The sequence below is a fragment of the Heteronotia binoei genome, unplaced genomic scaffold (assembly GCF_032191835.1).
Source record: "Heteronotia binoei isolate CCM8104 ecotype False Entrance Well unplaced genomic scaffold, APGP_CSIRO_Hbin_v1 ptg000890l, whole genome shotgun sequence".
In the NCBI taxonomy this organism is placed as follows: domain Eukaryota; kingdom Metazoa; phylum Chordata; class Lepidosauria; order Squamata; family Gekkonidae; genus Heteronotia; species Heteronotia binoei.
Genome location: NW_026800120.1, coordinates 129138 through 150899, shown reverse-complemented (window position 1 = coordinate 150899; position 21762 = coordinate 129138). Strand labels below are relative to the sequence as shown.

General features: G+C 48.8%; 2 protein-coding genes across 5 annotated transcripts in view; both read right to left on the bottom strand.

The window, feature by feature from the left end:
• The window catches only part of LOC132590867 (uncharacterized), a 28437-nt gene extending 11260 nt beyond the window's left edge, over positions 1 to 17177 (bottom strand). Inside the window, exons 1-3 of the mRNA XM_060263798.1 lie at positions 16980 to 17177; positions 15274 to 15302; positions 3847 to 3994 (exon numbers count right to left, since the gene is read on the bottom strand). Coding sequence (XP_060119781.1) covers positions 3847 to 3994; positions 15274 to 15302; positions 16980 to 17177 — 375 coding nt within the window. The remainder of the gene's footprint in view (positions 1 to 3846; positions 3995 to 15273; positions 15303 to 16979) is intronic.
• An 803-nt stretch (positions 17178 to 17980) lies between these two features.
• Positions 17981 to 21762, bottom strand: part of PNPLA6 (patatin like phospholipase domain containing 6) — a 72917-nt gene continuing 69135 nt past the window's right edge. For all 4 annotated transcript variants that reach the window (XM_060263799.1, XM_060263800.1, XM_060263801.1 and 1 more), the window contains one exon: positions 17981 to 19159. In XM_060263799.1, the coding sequence (XP_060119782.1) occupies positions 19091 to 19159 (69 nt within the window). In that variant the 3' untranslated portion in view covers positions 17981 to 19090. The remainder of the gene's footprint in view (positions 19160 to 21762) is intronic.

Sequence of the window (21762 nt, the reverse complement as noted above, 5' to 3'; positions counted from 1 at the left end):
GACATCATTACGCTGGCGATGCCACACGTCAGCTGCTCTAGGCGTTTCTGAGAAAAATGATTTTCCCGGACACTCTAGCAATTTGGAAGTGAAAACTATGATACAGTAGGTACCATAGAGTTTTCCCCTCCCGAATCGCTAGAGTGTCCGCCACACAGCGCAACGCGCATGCAAAAATGGGAACCCTAGTCTGCATGCAGCGGGGAGTTCTCTCCCCGTTGCGCACAGATCCCTGGACATTTGCAAATGAATATGCTACTGAGCTCCTGCACCTTTTTTTCTACAAAATGACCCCTGGTTCCAGGTTGAAGGAAAGGCTCTTTGAACTTACTTGGGGATGTGGCTCAACAGCCAAACACATGCAGTTCCAAACACATGTGGTTTTCTCAACACAAACAGCCAAACACATGCGGTTTTCTCAATGATGCTCAACTGTGGCTCGGGAGCCACATGTGGCTCTTTCACACATATTGTGTGTCTCTTGAAGCCTCCACTGCCCTACTGGCCAGCTTGGAGAAGTCATTTCTCTCTTTAAATCACTTCTCCAAGCCAAGGCAGCTGGCAGCTTGGTGAAGAAGAAGAAGAATTGCAGATTTTTACCCCGCTCTTCTCTCTGAATCAGAGACTCAGAGTGGCTTACAATCTCCTGTATCTTCTCCCCCCACAACAGTCACCCTGTGTGAGGTGGGTGGGGCTGAGAGGGCTCTCACAGCAGCTGCCCTTTCAAGGGCAAACTCTGCCAGAGCTATGGCTGACCCAAGGCCATGCTAGCAGGTGCAAGTGGAGGAGTGGGGAATCAAACCCCGTTCTCCCAGATAAGAGTCCGCTCACTTAACCACTACACCAAACTGGCTCTCATGAATGCATGTAAAGTTAAAATGGCTTTCTTTCCCCCTCCCCCTCCCTCCCCTAATCTATTTTCCTTCCTTCCCTCCTTCTTTCCCCCCCTCCCTGCTCTCAAACAACTGATGTTTATTCTATGTGGCTCTTATGCTAAGCAAGTTCGGCCATCCCTGCCCTAAGACAACTTCAACTGGCTGAACTCCATCCTCGGAGTTTCTCTTGCCCCCACCAACAGCACCGTGCCCATTTACACACCTTCTTGCTACTTCTGCTTCCAACTCAAGTTGCCATTTATTATTCAGTGATGGCATTTGGGGGAGGGGGAGAAGGTTAGGGCACAACCCAAGACGGAGATGAAGAAAGTGCAGGATTTTAAAAGCTGACATTTAACGAGACAAAATGGTAGGCATAGATAAAAATGTAAATGTGAGGGGAAGGGGGAGAAAAATCACATTCCCGCCCCCCCCTCCTGCTTTCCACAGTAGCTCTATCATAACATTAGAGAATCCCCACCCTGGAGTGGAACCTTGCACCTGGAGACAGAGTAGTTGCAATTCAAAGTGGCTTCTTTTCTCAACGGTGCTCAACTTATTTTTTTTTTCCCCTAAACCTGTCAGCCCCAAATACTGTGAAAGCATTTAAAATGCTTTTCACTTTGCATGCAAAATTGGTCCTTTTGGATTAGATGGCAGCATTGGTAGATGCTTGAAATCTACCGACCAAAAAAAAAAAAAGAATTGGCTGGTGTTCTGACATGGATAACCGTGCTGATTAGTTGTCTGGGTCATCTGAATTCCCTTTTGGTCTCTCCCACGGAGAGATGATGGCCCCAAATTAGGACTGAACTGAAATTCGCATTTTGTTAAAGATGCAACAGACAGTTGAAAAATGCCTTCAAGTTTGCTCTTTGGAATATCCACAACATGGGATCTGCCATCTTGGTCACAGTCAAATCATCTCAGGCTGTGATCTTACTCAGATTCAGGGGGAGCTCACAGGAGCACAGCTCCTGAACCTTTCTGAGAGTTCCACCTCCTCCTTCCCACCTTGTCCATTGAATATTAGTTGCAACTGCATAACAATCCCTGGATGAGCTCCACCACCTGTCTTTCTACAAAATGACCCCTGGATCTTACACTCTAAATATTGCACTTTCACTTTACTTTCACTGCACTTTCCAACCAGTTCACACGGGCTAATTTCATACACATTGGATAATGCACTTTCAATGCACTGTAGCAAATAGATTTTCCTGTTTTGAATAGGAAAATCCAACTGCAAAGGACTGCTAAAGTGCATTAGAACATAAGAGAAGCCATGTTAGATCAGGCCAATGGCCCATCCAGTCCAACACTCTGTGTCACACAGTGGCAAAATTTTTTTTTTATATATATATATATATACACACACACACACACACACACACACACACACACACACTGTGGCTAATAGCCACTGATGGACCTCTGCTCCATATTTTTATCTAAACCCCTCTTGAAGGTGGCTATACTTGTGGCCGCCACCACCTCCTGTGGCAGTTAATTCCACACGTTAATCACCCTTTGGGTGAAGAAGTACTTCCTTTTATCCGCTTTAAACTGTCTGCTCAGCAATTTCATCGAATGCCCACGAGTTCTTGTATTGTGAGAAAGGGAGAAAAGTACTTCTTTCTCTACTTTCTCCATCCCATGCATTATCTTGTAAACCTCTATCATGTCACCCCGCAGTCGACGTTTCTCCAAGCTAAAGAGTCCCAAGTGTTTCAACCTTTCTTCATAGGGAAAGTGTTCCAGGCCTTTAATCATTCTAGTTGCTCTTTTCTGGACTTTCTCCAATGCTATAATATCCTTTTTGAGGTGCGGCAACCAGAACTGCACGCAGTACTCCAAATGAGACCGCACCATCGATTTATACAGAGGCATTATGATACTGGCTGATTTGTTTTCAATTCCCTTCCTAATAATTCCCAGCATGGCGTTGGCCTTTTTTATTGCAAACGCACACTATCTTGACATTTTCAGTGAGTTATCTACCACGACCCCAAGATCTCTCTCTTGGTCAGTCTCTGCCAATTCACACACCATCAACTTGTATTTGTAGCTGGGATTCTTGGCCCCAATGTGCATTACTTTGCACTTGGCCACATTGAACCACATCTGCCACGTTGACACCCACTCACCCAGCCTCAACAGATCTCTTTGGAGTTCCTCACAATCCTCTCTGGTTCTCACCACCCTGAACAATTTAGTGTCATCCGCAAACTTGGCCACTTCACTGCTCACTCCCAACTCTAAATCATTTATGAACAAGTTAAAGAGCATGGGACCCAGTACCAAGCCCTGCGGCACCCCACTGCTTACCGTCCTCCACTGTGAAGACTGCCCATTTATACTCTCTGCTTCCTATTACTCAGCCAGTTTTTGATCCACAAGAGGACCTGTCCTTTTACTCCATGACTCTCGAGCTTTCTAAGGAGCCTTTGATGGTTAACTTTATCAAAAGCTTTCTGGAAGTCAAAGTAAACAACATCTATCTTGTCTCCTTTGTCCACGTGTTTGTTCACCCCCTCAAAGAAATGTAACAGGTTAGTGAGGCAAGATCTGTTATCCTATGTGTGTGAAATTAGCCACAGTGAAATCGAGTTGGAAAGTGCATTGAAAGTGGATTGAAAGTGCATTATTTAGTGTGTGTGATGTCAGCGTAAGATGCTACAGCTCTCACTTCTTTTCATGTGTATCCCCCCCCCCCCCAGTACTGATGGATGAAACACTACAAAAAAGCCACCTCAATGTCACCATGCACAGTGACTTGAAGTTATTTTACATGCTTGCATTGAAATGACTTTTTAATTGCATTTTGGGACCCCTAGAACATTGAACCCATAAAACATGTGCTTTCCAAAGCAATCTGAATGCCTCCTTGGGCATAATTTCTCACAAACACTGCTGATTAAGTGCTCTAGCTGGGAAAAGTAGTTGTGTATGTGCGAGGATGTGTGCACACATGCACGCGCACAAAGGCGCTCACATTCATGGTGGCAATTGGGGTTACCCATGGAGAATGGAAAACCGCTCCGATTTCTTTAGCATCGACAATATATATGTCCAATTTGTAGCGCTGAGCCATGTGATTTTGCTCGAGGAAGTCATTCCTAAGGATTGTAGAAAAATATATCGGGAAAAATAACCGGAAACTGCTTAGGAAAAGAGAGCCCATTTTAAGTTATTTTAGTATTGTTTGCCAAATAATTCCACCCTGTAAAAGATATACATTCTTCATAAAACACACACACACATACACACACAAATTGCAAACATATGGCTCAGTAGAACAAAGCAGTAGACAAGTGTACCTTTAAGACCAACTAAGTTTTATTCAGAATGGAAGCTTTCATATGCTCTTAAGCAGACTTCATCAGACAAAATGGGAATGGCAAGCAGCAATTCTTAATATAAGTGGGCAGTGTGGAATCGTGGGAATGTTTTTAGCAGATTAAAAGAATCACCAATAGGGATCTGTGTTTGTTAGTGTTCGGACAAAACAGGGTTGAAAAAACACTGGAGGGTGATAAAAAGCAGACCGCTGTCGTAGGAACCAACCAAGACTGGTCAATCAAACCCTGCGAGTTCTTCTGTCACACACTTCCTTTCTAAATTCCACTTGGAACCACATTTCACTCTTAGACCTGACAGGGTTCAATACCTGGAAGAGTAACCATCCTCAGAAGCAGCAAGTGTTTTTTCTGTGTGAGTCAGTTCTCCAGATTTGAATTAATTTTCAAATGACTGGACAAAATGCTAAGCCCAAAAGGCACCGGTGGTTATTGGCATGGAAACAGCCGCCAATGAGCAAATGCCATTCTGGTCTTTCATTTCAGTGGTACTTTCGGAGAGCCGGTTTGGTGTAGTGGTTAAGTGCGCAGACTCTTATCTGGGAGAACCAGGTTTGATTCTCCACTTCTCCACTTGCACCTGCTATTGTGACCTTGGGTCAGCCACAAGTTCTCTCAAGGATGTTCTGTTCAAGAGCAATTTCTGTTACAACTCTCTCAGCCCCACCTGCCTCACAGGGTGTCTGTTGTGGAGAGGGGAAGGGAAAGGAGATTGGTAAGCCGTTCTGAGAATCCTTTGGATATGAACATATGAAGCTGCCTTCTACTGAATCAGACCCTTGGTCCATCAAAATCAGTATTGTCTACTCAGTCTAGCAGCAGCTCTCCAAGGGTCTCAAGCTGAGGTTTTTCACACCTACTTGCCCAGACCCTTTTTCATTGGAGATGCCGGGGATTGAACCTGGGACCTTCTGCTTACCAAGCAGATGTTCTACCACTGAGCCACCATCCCTGTAATGGATAATGAAGGGTGGGGTATAAATCCAATCTTCTCCTCCTCCTCCTCTTCTTCTTCTCTTTCTCTTAGCATTCTCCTTCAAGAGGCAGAGGAGAGAGCAAGTCAGGAAAGATCAGGCGACACAAAACTAATGGGGAAGGTCTCTAGCCACCATCTCGCTGTGAAGCCTTCTTTTCCTGTGTGCTTTAACCACTCGTGGCTTGGTAGGTTGCTCAGGAAGGTATTTTGGCCGTCTGGTTTCAAGACCTCAAGAGGCCAGAGGGGTGAAGAGACTGCAGACATCAAAGTCTGACACCCAGGAATGTTTCCTATTGAAACAAAGAGGAGTGAAAATAAATACAGCCACAAAAACCCACTGGTGATGACAGCAAATGCAATAAGTCTGCTAAATGAAACAGTTCTAAAAATGTTGAATGTGTGTTTTACTGTGTCGGATGACAGAGAGAATGATGCTAACGAGGGTTAGAGATGCACCAGGGATGGGGGAATCCTGCAGCTGCTGAAGACCAGATGTAACCTGCGTTCTAGGTATCTTGGTTAGCAATTGTCTTTTTGTTTGTTTTCCTTCGTGCACTTAGATTCTGGCCTTTGCAGTGCCCTGAGCAGTACCCTGTAGAAATAAGGTTTGTTTAACTTGAGTCTGCAACAAGTCCATACCAGTGTTCCCTCTAAGCAGTGGAGTCTTGTGAGCAACAATTCTATTTTGTGAGCTGTTGGCATTAAAGTTGTGAGTTCCTGCATAAATTAGTTTGCTCTGGGGCCATTTTTCCTGAGCTAAGACAAGAATGTGTGAGCCAGAGGCTAAAAAACTGAGCATTAGCTCACACTAACTCAGCTTAGAGGGTACACTGGTCCATACCCACCTGCGTGGCACTGGCATATTACTGAATTACACCCCTTTGAGGTTTGGCTTCCAGCAACTCATGTGAGCGACAGAGCGCGATGTATTTTACCCACAGTGGTGGGAAGGGAGGTAGCTAGTCCATTTCTACAAATTTCTTTTTAAAAATTAGCATTTTCCTAGACACTGTTTTGGGCTTGATAGGAGGAGGGAAGTCCAGTTCAGTTACTCATCCAGATATACAGCTAGGCCTCCTCCTCTAAGGACTGCTGTGTGCTTGCATCGAGAACGATTGGATCATTCACTCTTTCAGTGCAGCGACACAAGACGGTGTTCTTTTTTTCCAGCAGCAAAAACAAAGCCCACAGAAGTGCATCACGTTGAGGCACAGCGGGCACACTCTCTATCAGTGAATACTGTGGTTTTTACAGAAACGTTTAATTGATTTCTCTTGGTGAATGCTGATATCCATTTTGAAATTACTGCCCCAGAATCTTTTATCTTTATTTGCAGTGCGGCTTTAGTTCCTTTTATATGCATGCAAGAACGTCAAGGCGTATTTCTTTGATGCGTTGCTGAGTCCAAACAATAAAAATATGTTCGCTATTAACTAGTCAAGTCTGAAGTCCAAATATGTCAGTCTCTCTTATTAAAAACGTGTTCTTGTTTAAGGAATGGAGGGAGGGAGAAAGGATGGGTGGAAGGAAGGAAGGAAAGAGGGAGGGAGGAAGGAAGGAAGGAAGGAAAGGAGGGAGGGAGGAAGTGTGGCAGGAAGGGAGGAAGGAAGGGATGGAGGAAGGGTGGAAGGAAGGAAGGGAGGGAGGAAAATAGATGGGGAGGGAGGAGGGAGAGAGAGGTGAAAAGAAATCAACTTTTACTGCATTCTCCAAGCTCCCAGCTGGCTTTGCTTGGGAAAGTGATTTAAAGAGAACTGCCTCCTCCAAGCTGGTCGACAGGGCAGTGGGAGCTTTGGGAGCCACACGATCTGTGTGAAAGAGCCACGGTTTGGCCACCCCGGACTAGTCCCTCAGGCTGAAAATTCCTTTCCAGCCAGAAATGGAGTGAAGCCATTTTGGCTTCCATTGTCAAAGTGCCAGTTTCTAGTCATGTCAGTACATTCGGGACACATCTGGGGACCTGCAGGTTCGCTCTAAGGAATTTGGTCTGAATCCTCTGAAGAGGAGCAGAGCTGGAAGAGGAAGGGCCGATCAGAGCGCCACAGAGCCTTTCTGCAACTGCCTTCACTTGAAATACCTTTTGGGTGGCTGGAAGATCAAGAACCCCTTTTGCATTATAGAATTTAAGGATGCTGTTGGCAGTTCTTTCACCTTGCGTTGTTAAATCCTGCATACAAGCATTTCTGCCCCCTCCCCCCAGAGGTCAGTTCCAATTCTATGAATACGTGAAATACCACCGGTCAATCAGTTACAGATTCACCTGGGCCTGGTACCACTCCTTATTCCAGCAGTCAGTGAAAATCAACTCAAGGAACTCCTAACAGTTCTCGGAGGTAAGAGAAACCAAACTGGCAGCTGCATGGGCCAAGATGAGACTTCAACCAACACTGGAAAGTTTTGACCTGTTAATGCCAAAAGTTGGGGCATAGACTTCCCAATTTCTGGGGGGAGGGGTTGCTGGGGCTGGGCCAGAGGCATTGCTATGTGAGGCCCTTAAAAGAACTGGGATCCAGTGACATCACAGGGAGGAGTCAGTGACATTACAGGGAGGAGCCTCCATTATCACTACCTATGGAGGTGGGGCCATGGGGGATTTAGGGAGACTCTCTCCTGAAATTTAGGTGGAACCCCCTAACAATGCCCCTGGACTGGTCCAAACCCAGAAAAAGGCGAAGTTGGCCACTGGATATAGTGGTTTCTCAGCAGCCTCCTGCTGTGACCTGTTTATTAAATTCAATTTTAGAACAGTCACTTTAAGATCTGCAAATATGCATATCATGTGCATAGAACGAACTAATGGAGAATCCCAACCGGGGACCCCCACACCCACAAAACTGTCGGTCCTTTCTCATTCTCTGTGCCTAATAACTAGGGCATGACCAAATGCTGGAGTCTCCTAAGCTATCTATGTGCAAATAAAGGAATCACTCAAAGCGTAGTGTCATGAAAGCAATCTATCATTTTATTCCTACAAATATCCGTTAGACTTCAACAAGTCTGGGCAGGCAGCTAAGCAGGGTAACACACAACAATTAAATAAAATCCCCCCACAATACAAACCAAGCAAAATAAAGTTCCCCATCCCCCTGAGAAGTTCTCAGGCTGACAGGAATCCCCCAGGAGAACATAACATGATTTAGAGTTGGGAGTGAGCAGTGAAGTGGCCAAGTTTGCGGATTACACCAAATTGTTCAGGGTGGTGAGAACCAGAGAGGATTGTGAGGCACTCCAAAGGGATCTGTTGAGGCTGGGTGAGTGGGCGTCAACGTGGCAGATGCGGTTCAATGTGGCCAAGTGCAAAGTAATGCACATTGGGGCCAAGAATCCCAGCTACAAATACAAGTTGATGGGGTGTGAACTGGCAGAGACTGACCAAGAGAGAGATCTTGGGGTCGTGGTAGATGACTCTGAAAATGTCAAGACAGTGTGCGATTGCAGTAAAAAAGGCCAATGCCATGCTGGGAATTATTAGGAAGGGAATTGAAAACAAATCAGCCAGTATCATAATGCCCCTGTATAAATCGATGGTGCGGTCTCATTTGGAGTCCTGTGTGCAGTTCTGGTCGCTGCACCTCAAAAAGGATATTATAGCACTTTCCCTATGAAGAAAGGTTGAAACGCTTGGGACTCTTTAGCTTGGAGAACATGCTAAAGAGGGGGGACATGATAGAGGTCTACAAGACATGATAGAGGGGGGACATGATAGAGGTCTACAAGATAATGCATGGGATGGAGAAAGTAGAGAAAGAAGTACTTTTCTCCCTTTCTCACAATACAAGAACTCGTGGGCATTCGATGAAATTGCTGAGCAGACAGGTTAAAACGGATAAAAGGAAGTACTTCTTCACCCAAAGGGTGATTAACATATGGAATTCACTGCCACAGGAGGTGGTGGCGGCCACAAGTATAGCCACCTTCAAGAGGGGTTTAGATAAAAATATGGAGCACAGGTCCATCAGTGGCTATTAGCCACAGTGTATGTGTGTATATATAATTTTTTGCCACTGTGTGACACAGAGTGTTGGACTTGATGGGCCGTTGGCCTGATCCAACATGGCTTCTCTTATGTTCTTAACATAAGAGAAGCCATGTTGGATCAGGCCAATGGCCCATCCAGTCCAACACTCCGTGTCACATAAGAACATAAGAGAAGCCATGTTGGATCAGGCCAGTGGCCCCTCCAGTCCAACACTCTGTGTCACATAAGAACATAAGAGAAGCCATGTTGGATCAGGCCAGTGGCCCCTCCAGTCCAACACTCTGTGTCACATAAGAACATAAGAGAAGCCCTGTTGGATCAGGCCAATGGCCCATCCAGTCCAACACTCTGTGTCACATAAGAACATAAGAGAAGCCCTGTTGGATCAGGCCAATGGCCCATCCAGTCCAACACTCTGTGTCACATAAGAACATAAGAGAAGCCCTGTTGGATCAGGCCAATGGCCCATCCAGTCCAACACTCTGTGTCACATAAGAACATAAGAGAAGCCCTGTTGGATCAGGCCAATGGCCCCTCCAGTCCAACACTCTGTGTCACATAAGAACATAAGAGAAGCCCTGTTGGATCAGGCCAATGGCCCATCCAGTCCAACACTCTGTGTCACATAAGAACATAAGAGAAGCCCTGTTGGATCAGGCCAATGGCCCATCCAGTCCAACACTCTGTGTCACATAAGAACATAAGAGAAGCCCTGTTGGATCAGGCCAATGGCCCATCCAGTCCAACACTCTGTGTCACATAAGAATATAAGAGAAGCCCTGTTGGATCAGGCCAATGGCCCATCCAATCCAACACTCTGTGTCACACAGTGGCCAAAAAAACAGGTGCCCTCCAGTCCAGCACTCTGTGTCACTTAAGAACATAAGAGAAGCCCTGTTGGATCAGGCCAATGGCCCATCCAGTCCAGCACTCTGTGTCACATAAGAACATAGAGAAACCCTGTTGGATCAGGCCAATGGCCCTTCCAGTCCAGCACTCTGTGTCACATAAGAACATAAGAGAAGCCCTGTTGGATCAGGCCAATGGCCCCTCCAGTCCAGCACTCTGTGTCACATAAGAACATAAGAGAAGCCCTGTTGGATCAGGCCAGTGGCCCATCCAATCCAACACTCTGTGTCACATAAGAACATAAGAGAAGCCCTGTTGGATCAGGCCAGTGGCCCATCCAATCCAACACTCTGTGTCACATAAGAACATAAGAGAAGCCCTGTTGGATCAGGCCAATGGCCCCTCCAGTCCAGCACTCTGTGTCACATAAGAACATAAGAGAAGCCCTGTTGGATCAGGCCAGTGGCCCATCCAATCCAACACTCTGTGTCACATAAGAACATAACAGAAGCCCTGTTGGATCAGGCCAATGGCCCCTCCAGTCCAACACTCTGTGTCACATAAGAACATAAGAGAAGCCATGTTGGATCAGGCCAGTGGCCCATCCAGTCCAACACTCTACGTCACATAAGAACATAAGAGAAGCCCTGTTGGATCAGGCCAGTGGCCCCTCCAGTCCAACACTCTGTGTCACATAAGAACATAAGAGAAGCCCTGTTGGATCAGGCCAGTGGCCCCTCCAGTCCAACACTCTGTGTCACAGAAGAACATAAGAGAAGCCATCTTGGATCAGGCCAGTGGCCCATCCAGTCCAACACTCTGTGTCACATAAGAACATAAGAGAAGCCATCTTGGATCAGGCCAGTGGCCCATCCAGTCCAACACTCTGAGTCACATAAGAACATAAGAGAAGCCATCTTGGATCAGGCCAGTGGCCCATCCAGTCCAACACTCTACGTCACATAAGAACATAAGAGAAGCCCTGTTGGATCAGGCCAGTGGCCCCTCCAGTCCAACACTCTGTGTCACATAAGAACATAAGTGAAGCCCTGTTGGATCAGGCCAGTGGCCCCTCCAGTCCAACACTCTGTGTCACATAAGAACATAAGAGAAGCCCTGTTGGATCAGGCCAATGGCCCATCCAGTCCAACACTCTGTGTCACATAAGAACATAAGAGAAGCCCTGTTGGATCAGGCCAATGGCCCCTCCAGTCCAACACTCTGTGTCACATAAGAACATAAGAGAAGCCCTGTTGGATCAGGCCAACGGCCCATCCAGTCCAACACTCTGTGTCACATAAGAACATAAGAGAAGCCCTGTTGGATCAGGCCAATGGCCCATCCAGTCCAACACTCTGTGTCACATAAGAACATAAGAGAAGCCCTGTTGGATCAGGCCAATGGCCCATCCAGTCCAACACTCTGTGTCACATAAGAATATAAGAGAAGCCCTGTTGGATCAGGCCAATGGCCCATCCAATCCAACACTCTGTGTCACACAGTGGCCAAAAAAACAGGTGCCCTCCAGTCCAGCACTCTGTGTCACTTAAGAACATAAGAGAAGCCCTGTTGGATCAGGCCAATGGCCCATCCAGTCCAGCACTCTGTGTCACATAAGAACATAGAGAAACCCTGTTGGATCAGGCCAATGGCCCTTCCAGTCCAGCACTCTGTGTCACATAAGAACATAAGAGAAGCCCTGTTGGATCAGGCCAATGGCCCCTCCAGTCCAGCACTCTGTGTCACATAAGAACATAAGAGAAGCCCTGTTGGATCAGGCCAGTGGCCCATCCAATCCAACACTCTGTGTCACATAAGAACATAAGAGAAGCCCTGTTGGATCAGGCCAGTGGCCCATCCAATCCAACACTCTGTGTCACATAAGAACATAAGAGAAGCCCTGTTGGATCAGGCCAATGGCCCCTCCAGTCCAGCACTCTGTGTCACATAAGAACATAAGAGAAGCCCTGTTGGATCAGGCCAGTGGCCCATCCAATCCAACACTCTGTGTCACATAAGAACATAACAGAAGCCCTGTTGGATCAGGCCAATGGCCCCTCCAGTCCAACACTCTGTGTCACATAAGAACATAAGAGAAGCCATGTTGGATCAGGCCAGTGGCCCATCCAGTCCAACACTCTACGTCACATAAGAACATAAGAGAAGCCCTGTTGGATCAGGCCAGTGGCCCCTCCAGTCCAACACTCTGTGTCACATAAGAACATAAGAGAAGCCCTGTTGGATCAGGCCAGTGGCCCCTCCAGTCCAACACTCTGTGTCACAGAAGAACATAAGAGAAGCCATCTTGGATCAGGCCAGTGGCCCATCCAGTCCAACACTCTGTGTCACATAAGAACATAAGAGAAGCCATCTTGGATCAGGCCAGTGGCCCATCCAGTCCAACACTCTGAGTCACATAAGAACATAAGAGAAGCCATCTTGGATCAGGCCAGTGGCCCATCCAGTCCAACACTCTACGTCACATAAGAACATAAGAGAAGCCCTGTTGGATCAGGCCAGTGGCCCCTCCAGTCCAACACTCTGTGTCACATAAGAACATAAGTGAAGCCCTGTTGGATCAGGCCAGTGGCCCCTCCAGTCCAACACTCTGTGTCACAGAAGAACATAAGAGAAGCCATCTTGGATCAGGCCAGTGGCCCATCCAGTCCAACTCTCTGTGTCACACAGTGGCCAAAAATTTTTATATATAAATATACACACACAGACAGTGGCTAATAGCCACTGATGGACCTCTGCTCCATATTTTTATCTAACCCCCTCTTGAAGCTGGCTATGCTTGTAGCCGCCACCACCTCCAGTGGCAGTGAATTCCACATGTTAATCACCCTTTGGGTGAAGAAGTACTTCCTTTTATCCGTTTTAACCTGTCTGCTCAGCAATTTCATCGAATGCCCACGAGTTCTTGTATTGTGAGAAAGGGAGAAAAGTACTTCTTTCTCTACCTTCTCCATCCCATACATAATCTTGTAAACCTCTATCATGTCACCCCACAGTCGACGTTTCTCCAAGCTAAAGAGCCCCAAGTGTTTTAACCTTTCTTCATAGGGAAAGTGTTCTAAACCTGTAATCATTCTAGTTGGCCTTTTCGGCACTTTTTCCGGTGCTATAACATCCTTTTTGAGGAGCAGTGACCAGAATTGCACACAGTACTCCAAATGAGACTGCACCATCGATTTATACAGGGGCATTATGATACTGGCTGATTTGTTTTCAATTCCCTTCCTAATAATTCTCAGCATGGCGTTGGCCTTTTTTATTGCAATCGCACACTATCTTGACATTTTCAGTGAGTTATCTACCACGACCCCAAGATCTCTCTCTTGGTCAGTCTCTGCCAGTTCACACCCCATCAACTTGTATTTGTAGCTGGGTTTTTTGGCCCCAATGTGCATTACTTTGCACTTGGCCACATTGAACCGCATCTGCCACGTTGACGCCCACTCACCCAGCCTCAACAGATCCCTTTGGAGTGCCTCACAATCCTCCCTGGTTCTCACCACCCTGAACAATTTAGTGTCATCCGCAAACTTGGCCACTTCACTGCTTACTCTCAACTCCAAATCATTTTTGAGCAAGTTAAAGAGCATGGGACCCAGTACTGAGCCCAGTACTAAGAAGAGTAACGCTCTCTAGGGTATGGCCTGAATCAACGAATGGTGGTCTAAAAGACAATTTATACTCTTTAAGATCAATTATTTTAACATTTGACACAGTCATGGGTTACAGTGGTGGTGCATGCCCATTGCTTTTTCTTTGATAAATAAACAAGTGTGAATGGCAGGGTGTAATAAAACATCTTTGATGTTTATTGTTTTGTTAAACTGTGGAGATTACCCAGGTCCAGTCCTGTTATCACTACAGATGCGCAGGGAGTAACAGACTAAATGCTATCAGTATAATTTAGTTGCTAAGAAAGGAAGAGTGTCATTCTATGTGAAGTGTAAATCATTTTGTGTGTCTCCCTCCCTTCTGCTGGCATCATTCCTGGCGTGACAGAGAGATGCATAGAAGGCTGCTTGCAAAGCCTATTGGGAAACAGGCCAAGATACTAAGGCTAAGTGTAGAGAGATTGGCTAAGAAGCATATAGAAAACATATTGTATTATGTGTATGATTTTTCCGGCCCAAATTCAAAATTCTCACAACATAGGCAACATAGAAAAGCCTTTAGGGGGACATTTTAAAAGTTTCCCTGGATGTTCATTTGCAGGTGTCTTGTTTCTGCCTTGTCCATAAGGGTAACATTGTACTTAAATTTACAAAATTATGGCATCATAGATACCTTTGTTTGGTAAATGCATGGCTCGAGTCTCTGAGTTAGGGCAGAATAGAAAACAGTTGCTGGGCACTGTCAGACTCTGTTCATTGATACTAATGCTGGTTACGGATTACTAACCATATTGATCAATGCATAGATGTGCTCACTAACTCATGCCAGTAGAACAGTAGAGGGGGGGGGGGCAAGTAGAGAATAGCTTCCCAGAAATATCAAAGGTTGTTGGGCAGTCTTTGAAGTAGAGAGTACCAGCCAGATCCTCACCTCCCCCCTAGAGGCAACAAGGACATTGCTGCCGGGAAATGTAACCACCAACGGAAAAGATAAGGGGGGAACCGTGTGAAAACTCTGGGCATTTTCGCACTGACCTTAATCGGCAGCGACGCCCCTCTTCACCGCGCAGGATCTGCGTGGATTTTGCACCAATTGCCGCGGAGCACCCGGAAGAGCCGCAAAGTCCCGCGGCTTTTGCGGCGCAAATGGAAACTGGTTTTTGCGGCTCTTCCGGGTGCTCCACGGCAATTGGTGCGAAATCTGCGCAGATCCTGCGCGGTGAAGAGGGGGGACGCTGGGAACTGGGGAGTAGATGCAAGTGCTTTGATGTAGAATGTTAAATACCAATGATTTGAACTGCTTTCCATCAGTTCCAATGCCTATCATGCTGGAGTAACTTTGGAGTATACAATAAATGCAACTTTGTTTCAAATAACAAGTCTGCTTATTTGAAAACTTCAATGAACCTTCGCTGACAGGCACTTTTCTGCCAAATCCCAGTTTGATGACTCCTTTGGGGCAGGCAACAGCATCCAGGATTCCAACATCTGATGTGAGAGGAGCCCATCACAGTGGCCAGGGGAAAGTTGTTGTTCAGAGAGCCCTGCAAATGGCTGAAGTCCAAGGACTTGCCCTCCATAGTGGAGTGGATCCTGATTTTCATACCGATTCTCAATCTCTTCTTCATTCTCATTCTTTTGTTGGGGATGGAGAAAAAGAGGGAACAATGGTGGAACAAGAAACTTTAACGGAGGAGATAGAAAGGGGGAATCATGGTGATGATTTATCAGGCGTAGAGTCCTTAACCCCAGTGAGGACGAGAGGAGCAATAGGAGAGGGGAAACTTAGCCTAACCTGTCAACATAGTCAGAGAAGGCTGTGTGTTGAAAGAGCTAGGTGAAAATTGTGAATTTTGGATATTTTGAACAGTAGGACCCTTTTTTGTAGATTTTTAAAAAATCTCTGATTGTAAGGGTCCCCCCACAATGGGGACCCCTCCTAGTAAGGGGGGATGTCAAATCGAAGGAAAAGTGGAGGAGGGAGGGGATATGAGGCCTAGTTCACAAGTTTCAGTAGGCCCGATCACATACTTAGAAATTCTCCAGTCTTCTGTCAGTCTGAACACAGACACGCAACCCTTAGGAACAGCGTTTTTGGCAGAAAAGGGATTGGAACAATGGCCTTCAAAATCATCTTTTGGAAGCTTTTTAGACTTCAGTTTTCTTCTCAAATCTCCAGAGGTTGGCTGGAAGTAGGCCCCGACCAGAGGCCTCCCTTCAAGCGCAGGTGGTAGAAAGAAGTCTTATTTTATGAGAGTGGTGTTCAGCATCAAGGATCGGAAACTGCTTCCTTTATTGCAACAATCTGCACAAGGGATCTCCAACCATCATTCTATAGTTTACCATCTGCTTCGAAGGAACTAGCTCTCAGACTAACCTACTTACAGGGCTCTTGTGAGGATAACAGTTCCCTCCTCCTAGTACTTCTCATTACAGAAAATAAAAACTGGTTGTTAGGCATGATGAGATGAAGGAAGGAAATAGCCCAATTAGACGACACCTAGATCCTCCAAATAACAGCTAGTTTGGGGCTTTAAAAAGAGTCGGCAATAATTCCCTGGAATCCCCTCTTGACAGATGCGGGAATCACATTCCTAGAGCGAAGCTTATGTGTGTGTCCCTAAACACATGGAATTTATTTAGAAGGAGACCTGGATCCAGAATTCTGTTATTATTGATGCAAAATGCATGCCTGTGACTTCATTGTGGTATTAATGGGAAGGCCAGAGGTGACGCACTCTTCACAATTAATCAGTAAAGTGATAGTGGTTATAAGAATAATTTATTGAAGAAAGCTGTTAGCAATAGCTTCTTTTTTTTTGCACAGAGTGTTGGGAAGTGTCACACGGGACAATCCTAGTCTAGTTTATGTATTGAGAAGTCCCCTTTTATTCAAAGAGGCTGACTTGGTGGAAAACATTCTTAGCATTGCAGCCATTTAGTCATTTACTGCCTGTCTACCTAGACCTGTTAACTATGACAGCAGAGAATTGGTCTAATAATGTGTACTTCAAAAGTACAGAACTCGGATATGCTTTCTTTTAACAACTCACAGGATAGACCAGAAATACAGGAGGCAACAGTATCCCCCTACCTGCATGCTGGAGAAAGCGACGCCATTTGAATTTCTACCTGTCATGCCAGCCCTTCCGAGGGGGAGGAGGAACAGTGTCTGTCTGTCTTTCTTCCCAGCCCTCGCTGCGGTCGCTACCTTTAAAAAGCACCGGCGTCCTCCTGCGCCTTGAAAGGCTCCTTGCTCCGGAGACGTCGCCATCCCGCTCCAAGCCCGGCCACTCTCCCTCCCCCGCATACCGGTGTCTTCCATGCATTACGGTAGCCAGCGCTCGCGCAACGATTTGCAGCAGTCGCCTTTTTGAACTGGCCTCCGGCCGGGTTATAAACCTGTGGCGCGTGCATTCGATAGATGGTGGCAAAGGCGGCGAATCCTTCCCCGCCGGCTTTTAGGGACGGGGCTGGGCGGGCCGGCGCATCCAGGTTCTTGCGTGGCATTTTTGCAAGGGAAGGAAACGCGGCACAGCGGCTCCCGAGACTGCCCTGGAGTGCTGAGCTGGTGGCCGGAGGGCGGCTGAGTGCTCCCCTCCCCGGCCAAGACGCCCCCCTTTTTCTTCCCCACCTCCCTGCTGCTGCTGCTGCTGGGCCGACGGCGGCTCAGCCAAAGTCCGGGGGCTGGAGGCGGGTGGGGGCGCTTAAGGCGAAAGAGGGCTCCCCGCCGCCACGTGCAGTGCAGGATCGGTGGCCGAAGGGGGGCGGGCAGAGACTCGGGAAGAGTTTTATTCGTGCACGGCCCAGCAGGTGCCGGCCAGCGGGCGGGGAGGGAGCCCGGAGGACCACGCTGGCCCGGCAACCTCGACCCCCCACCCCACCCTCGGCTAAAGGGCCATGTCTGTCCGTTTGCATGGGGCGAACAGTGAACGGTGAGTCCATCGGCTTCCAGGCAGGATTGTGAAGTTCCGCTGCTGGGAGTTGATGGTGTGTGTATTTCGTAGCTCTTTCCAGTGGGCAGCACCAGTTCTCAGGCAGGGGCAAACCTCCAGGAGGATCCAAGCGGCCGCTCCGACCCCCCCCCCCCCCCCCCAATTTCCCCTGCGCTCAGAAGGTCTTCTCAGCCGGGGCCACCAGCCCTGCCTCTCAGCGCTTCCTTAGCAGGTCTTGCCGGGCTCTCCCGAGGGAGGGGGCGCACTTGGGGAATCCTCCTCCTCCTCCTCCTGGAAGAGATGGCCCCGGAGAGGGCCCTGCAGCTCACCAGACCCCAGGAGGTGGCATGATCCAGAGTCCACTCGACCCAATACATAGCTTTCAACTGTTTTACTTGTTTTCTTAAAAACTAGCCTTCCATCACATTTCAGATTTTTTGTTTACTCCCTTTTAGTTCTTATCTTGAATGCAGAAAGGTGCAACGCAAGCCCCTTAGATCAATTTTAAAAACGCAACCACCCAAACTGGGGGCACCCCATTGTGCCCAGCCGCTGCCTTCCAGGCCTTTGCCGCTTTGTCTTTGTCATGGTGGGCGGCCTGGAGAGGGACCCAGCCCACTTTGGCTCCGCCCTCAGGCCCTGCCTCTTCTCTGCCCCAGCAAGCAAGAAACGTTGTGCCTGCTCAGAGCACAGGAAGTGACCAGATCTGTTTCCCACCACTGTATTCCCTGGTGGAGTTTATGCTACTAATGGCTGAAATGGGAAAATCTGGTGTTCTTTCCTTCACTCTGTGTCATGGAAAGGATTCAACCCCATCCCAGCTAGTCTAGCTAATTAGTGGAGATGTCCTGGCACGGAGGGTGGGGGATCTCCTGGCCATGCAGGGGGTCCCCCCAGGCTCAATCCCTGGCAGTACCTCCAGTCAGAAGGGACTGGCTGAGGGGAAGGACCCCCTCCCGGGACCCTGGAAAGAGACCGAGCGAGGGAGAGAGAGCTGCTGTCAGCTGGAGTAGACAAGACTGGCCTTGAGACCTTTGGTAGGAGGCCACGTCTTGTGCTCCCTGGTGAATTCCCGCCTCCTGCATTTTCTCTCCAACCCCTCCCCACAATGTGCCAACTGGCCAGTCCTGGGAAAGGAGCCCGTTGTTACTCCTCCAGCCCAGCAAGCACGGCAGAATCTCAGGATCCTACCCAGCAGGCCTGGCTGTGGGCATGGAGTGCTGCTGCTGCGGGCACAGTGTTCAGGCCCATGTGCGGGCGTGGGGTCCTGCCGCCACCTGGCCCAGGTGCAGCTGGAGCTTGGACAGCATCAGAGTCCCCTGAGAACTGGTGGCTCTGCTGGACAGAAGCAAAGGACTCTGCGTGAGCCAAGCTTGGTGGGACTCCTTGCTCCCTGCCCCCCCCCCCCCCGCTACTACAGCAGCCTCTAAGGGGAGGGCCACATCTGGTCCCCTTCCCTCCATTTCCCTGGCTCAGGAAGGACGTTCCTCAAGGGGCAGCCGTGCCAGGAGACTCCTCGGAGGTCCCTCGACGGTGCCGAAGACTCTTCTCCTCATCCTGAAATAAGAAAGAGCATTATTATCAGCTTGTTTATATTCCGCCCATTCGGGCTCAGAACATGATGCCATGAGCTGCTTAGGAGGTACAGCCGAGAACTGCAGCCAGGCACCCGGTGGCTCTGTGGAAAGCAGGCCTCTTCTTCCACAGCTGCCTCTGGGCCTCCCCTTCCCTCCCCAGCCAAGGCTCCTGTCTGGGGGCTCTCCGGTGGAACCAGCACTCCCCTCCCTGCACGGCTGACAAGGAGTTGTGTCCCAGGCTTTGTGGGAGAGGGGTGGTGTTTGAGGAGGACCTGCAGACGTCACTTGTGACAGGCAAGATTCCAGCAGCAGAAGTCAGGACGGCTGGGCCAGGGCCTGAACCCTCCTCTCTTACCCCTGCCGACCCCACACTGCTTTTCTCCATGTCCATGCAAGTCTTGTGACCCCAGAAATCAACTCTGCTAGAGTGACTAGGGCCAGGAAACAGAAACTGCAGGTTCAGCTGCCATTCACTGGGGGGTCCAATTAGCCATAGACTTGGACAGAGCCCCCACCCACATGGGGACTGCAAAGACTGAAGCGCTCCCAGCAGATGGCCATCTGCTCCAGGAGGGAGGGAGGGAGACAACCCCCCCACATCCACCTGCTTCCCCAAACAAACTGCTCTTACTGTTAGGAAACAGCTCCTCGGGTCCACCAAAATGCACCCTCCTCTCACTTAAGTCTGCTGGGTCTCTAAGCAGCGGCAGAGAACAGCTCTTTGCCCCTCCTTCCGTGGGACAGAGATCTGAAGAGAGAGGTCGTGGTTCCCTTGCTCTTCTCCAGACTTGGGGGAGGGGGGGAGTTAACACAGTGTGCTTTCCCCATGGGATTCTTGCTCAGGCAGTGCAACATTCTCAGCTCCCCCCACCCACTGAAGCCCCAAATGGCCCCCACCCACAATGCCACTCCTGCCCCATCTTGGGATCCACCCCAAAATATAGCCCATTCCTTCGACATTTCTCCTCAAGGCTTGTTTTCAAGAACCCCTCACACTTTCTGAACATCAGAAGTAGTTACGGAGTTTTCTTGAAGGACTCCTCCAGCATTACTCCCAATAATACTGCAAATACAGTTACATATATTATGTGTATGACTGGAGGTCAAAAAGAAGAGGACAGAATAATGAGTGACGAAGAGGAAGAGGAGGCCTTGCACGAGGTGCCGGGGCGGGGGGGGGGGGGCGGCTTTTATGACAGAGCAGCGTTGACTCCGCTGCTGGCTGCTCTCACTGGGTGGAGTTCCACTCTCTGCATTGCTTACAGTCCATTCTGCCCTTAGGCAGTTTTTTCTTTGCTTTCTAACCTCATCTAGTTACTTTGGACATCTCATGCAGCAGGACTGCCTCGGGTCTCCACCTCCATTCTGCGATCTGCATTGTTCACGTTGCTTTCCGATTCCTCAGTCCCCTAACCCTAATGATGCATTGTTCACTGGACATCTTCTTACGCGGCATTGCTTTTTTATTCTTTAACCCCTCCTGCGCCTCAGTGAGAAAGGCAGCCTGTCAATAAAGGAAAAAACGTCCAGCCCTTCCGCTGAACGCAGAGACAGGCTCCAGCGTGGCAGGGGCTGGTGCTGGTGTCCTGCAGGGAGTTTCTTTTGTGCCAGTCAATCTCATGCATTGCAGCCGCCTGTTGAAGAGACTCTGAAGACTCTGCCAAAGACTTGGGAACCCTACCACTCTGATAACAATGAAAAAGCTTTAAAAAGACGCCCTCGCTGGGGTTGGATGCCGCAACCGGCAAGGCCAAGGGCTGCTGCAGGCCTCCTCTGGTCCTTCTGATTCTGGGAAGCCTGACCTCACTGAGCCACCTCCAACAGAGTGTCCCAGTCCGCACCGCCCACTCTGACCAACGGCAGCTCTCTCCTTCACATCACGTGCCTGATCTTTTCAACCGGAGATGCCCAAGACTGAGCCCAGCGCCTTCTGCATGCCAAGCAGGCCACCTGCCTCCAGAGGAGACTTCTGGTCACAGCATCCTCCGTGCAGGCCGAGAGGCAAAACCAGCCCCTTCTTCTTCCTCCATCAGCAGAGCCGTGCTGGCTCTGCAGGTCCCCCTCACCCTCTTCCCGTTGCAGTCCCCTGACCTGCTGCTTACGACACAAAATGACTCGGGGGTGAAAACCGAGGCTGACTCCGCGAAGAGCTCCAGGAGGGCCGCCACAAACAGTGTGGCGACTGCCGTTCAGTGTGGCTAAGTGTGAGGTGATGTGCCTGGGCTAATGGCTGCTGGGTCTGAACTCTCCGAGACTGGCAGGCAAAAGGATGTTGCGGTCCTAGTAGGTGCCTCAATGGAAGTGGCAACGCAGCTGCTGCAGCAGTGGAAAAGGCTAAATCTATGCTGGGGGTTATTCAGAAAAGGACTGGGAATAAAATGCTCCTGTACAGATCTGTGACGAGCCTCCTTTGGCATCCTGTGTGTGGAGAAAGAAAAGCCTTGTCGTCTCCTGGGAGGCTGGCTGCGAGCAGGGCCTCCACCGGGTGTTTCAACCATCCCCACCCCCAACAAAGACCAAGCAGGAGGGGGGTCCCTGGGATATGCATTTCCACCTCATCATACCCAGTGACACCCCGTCCCC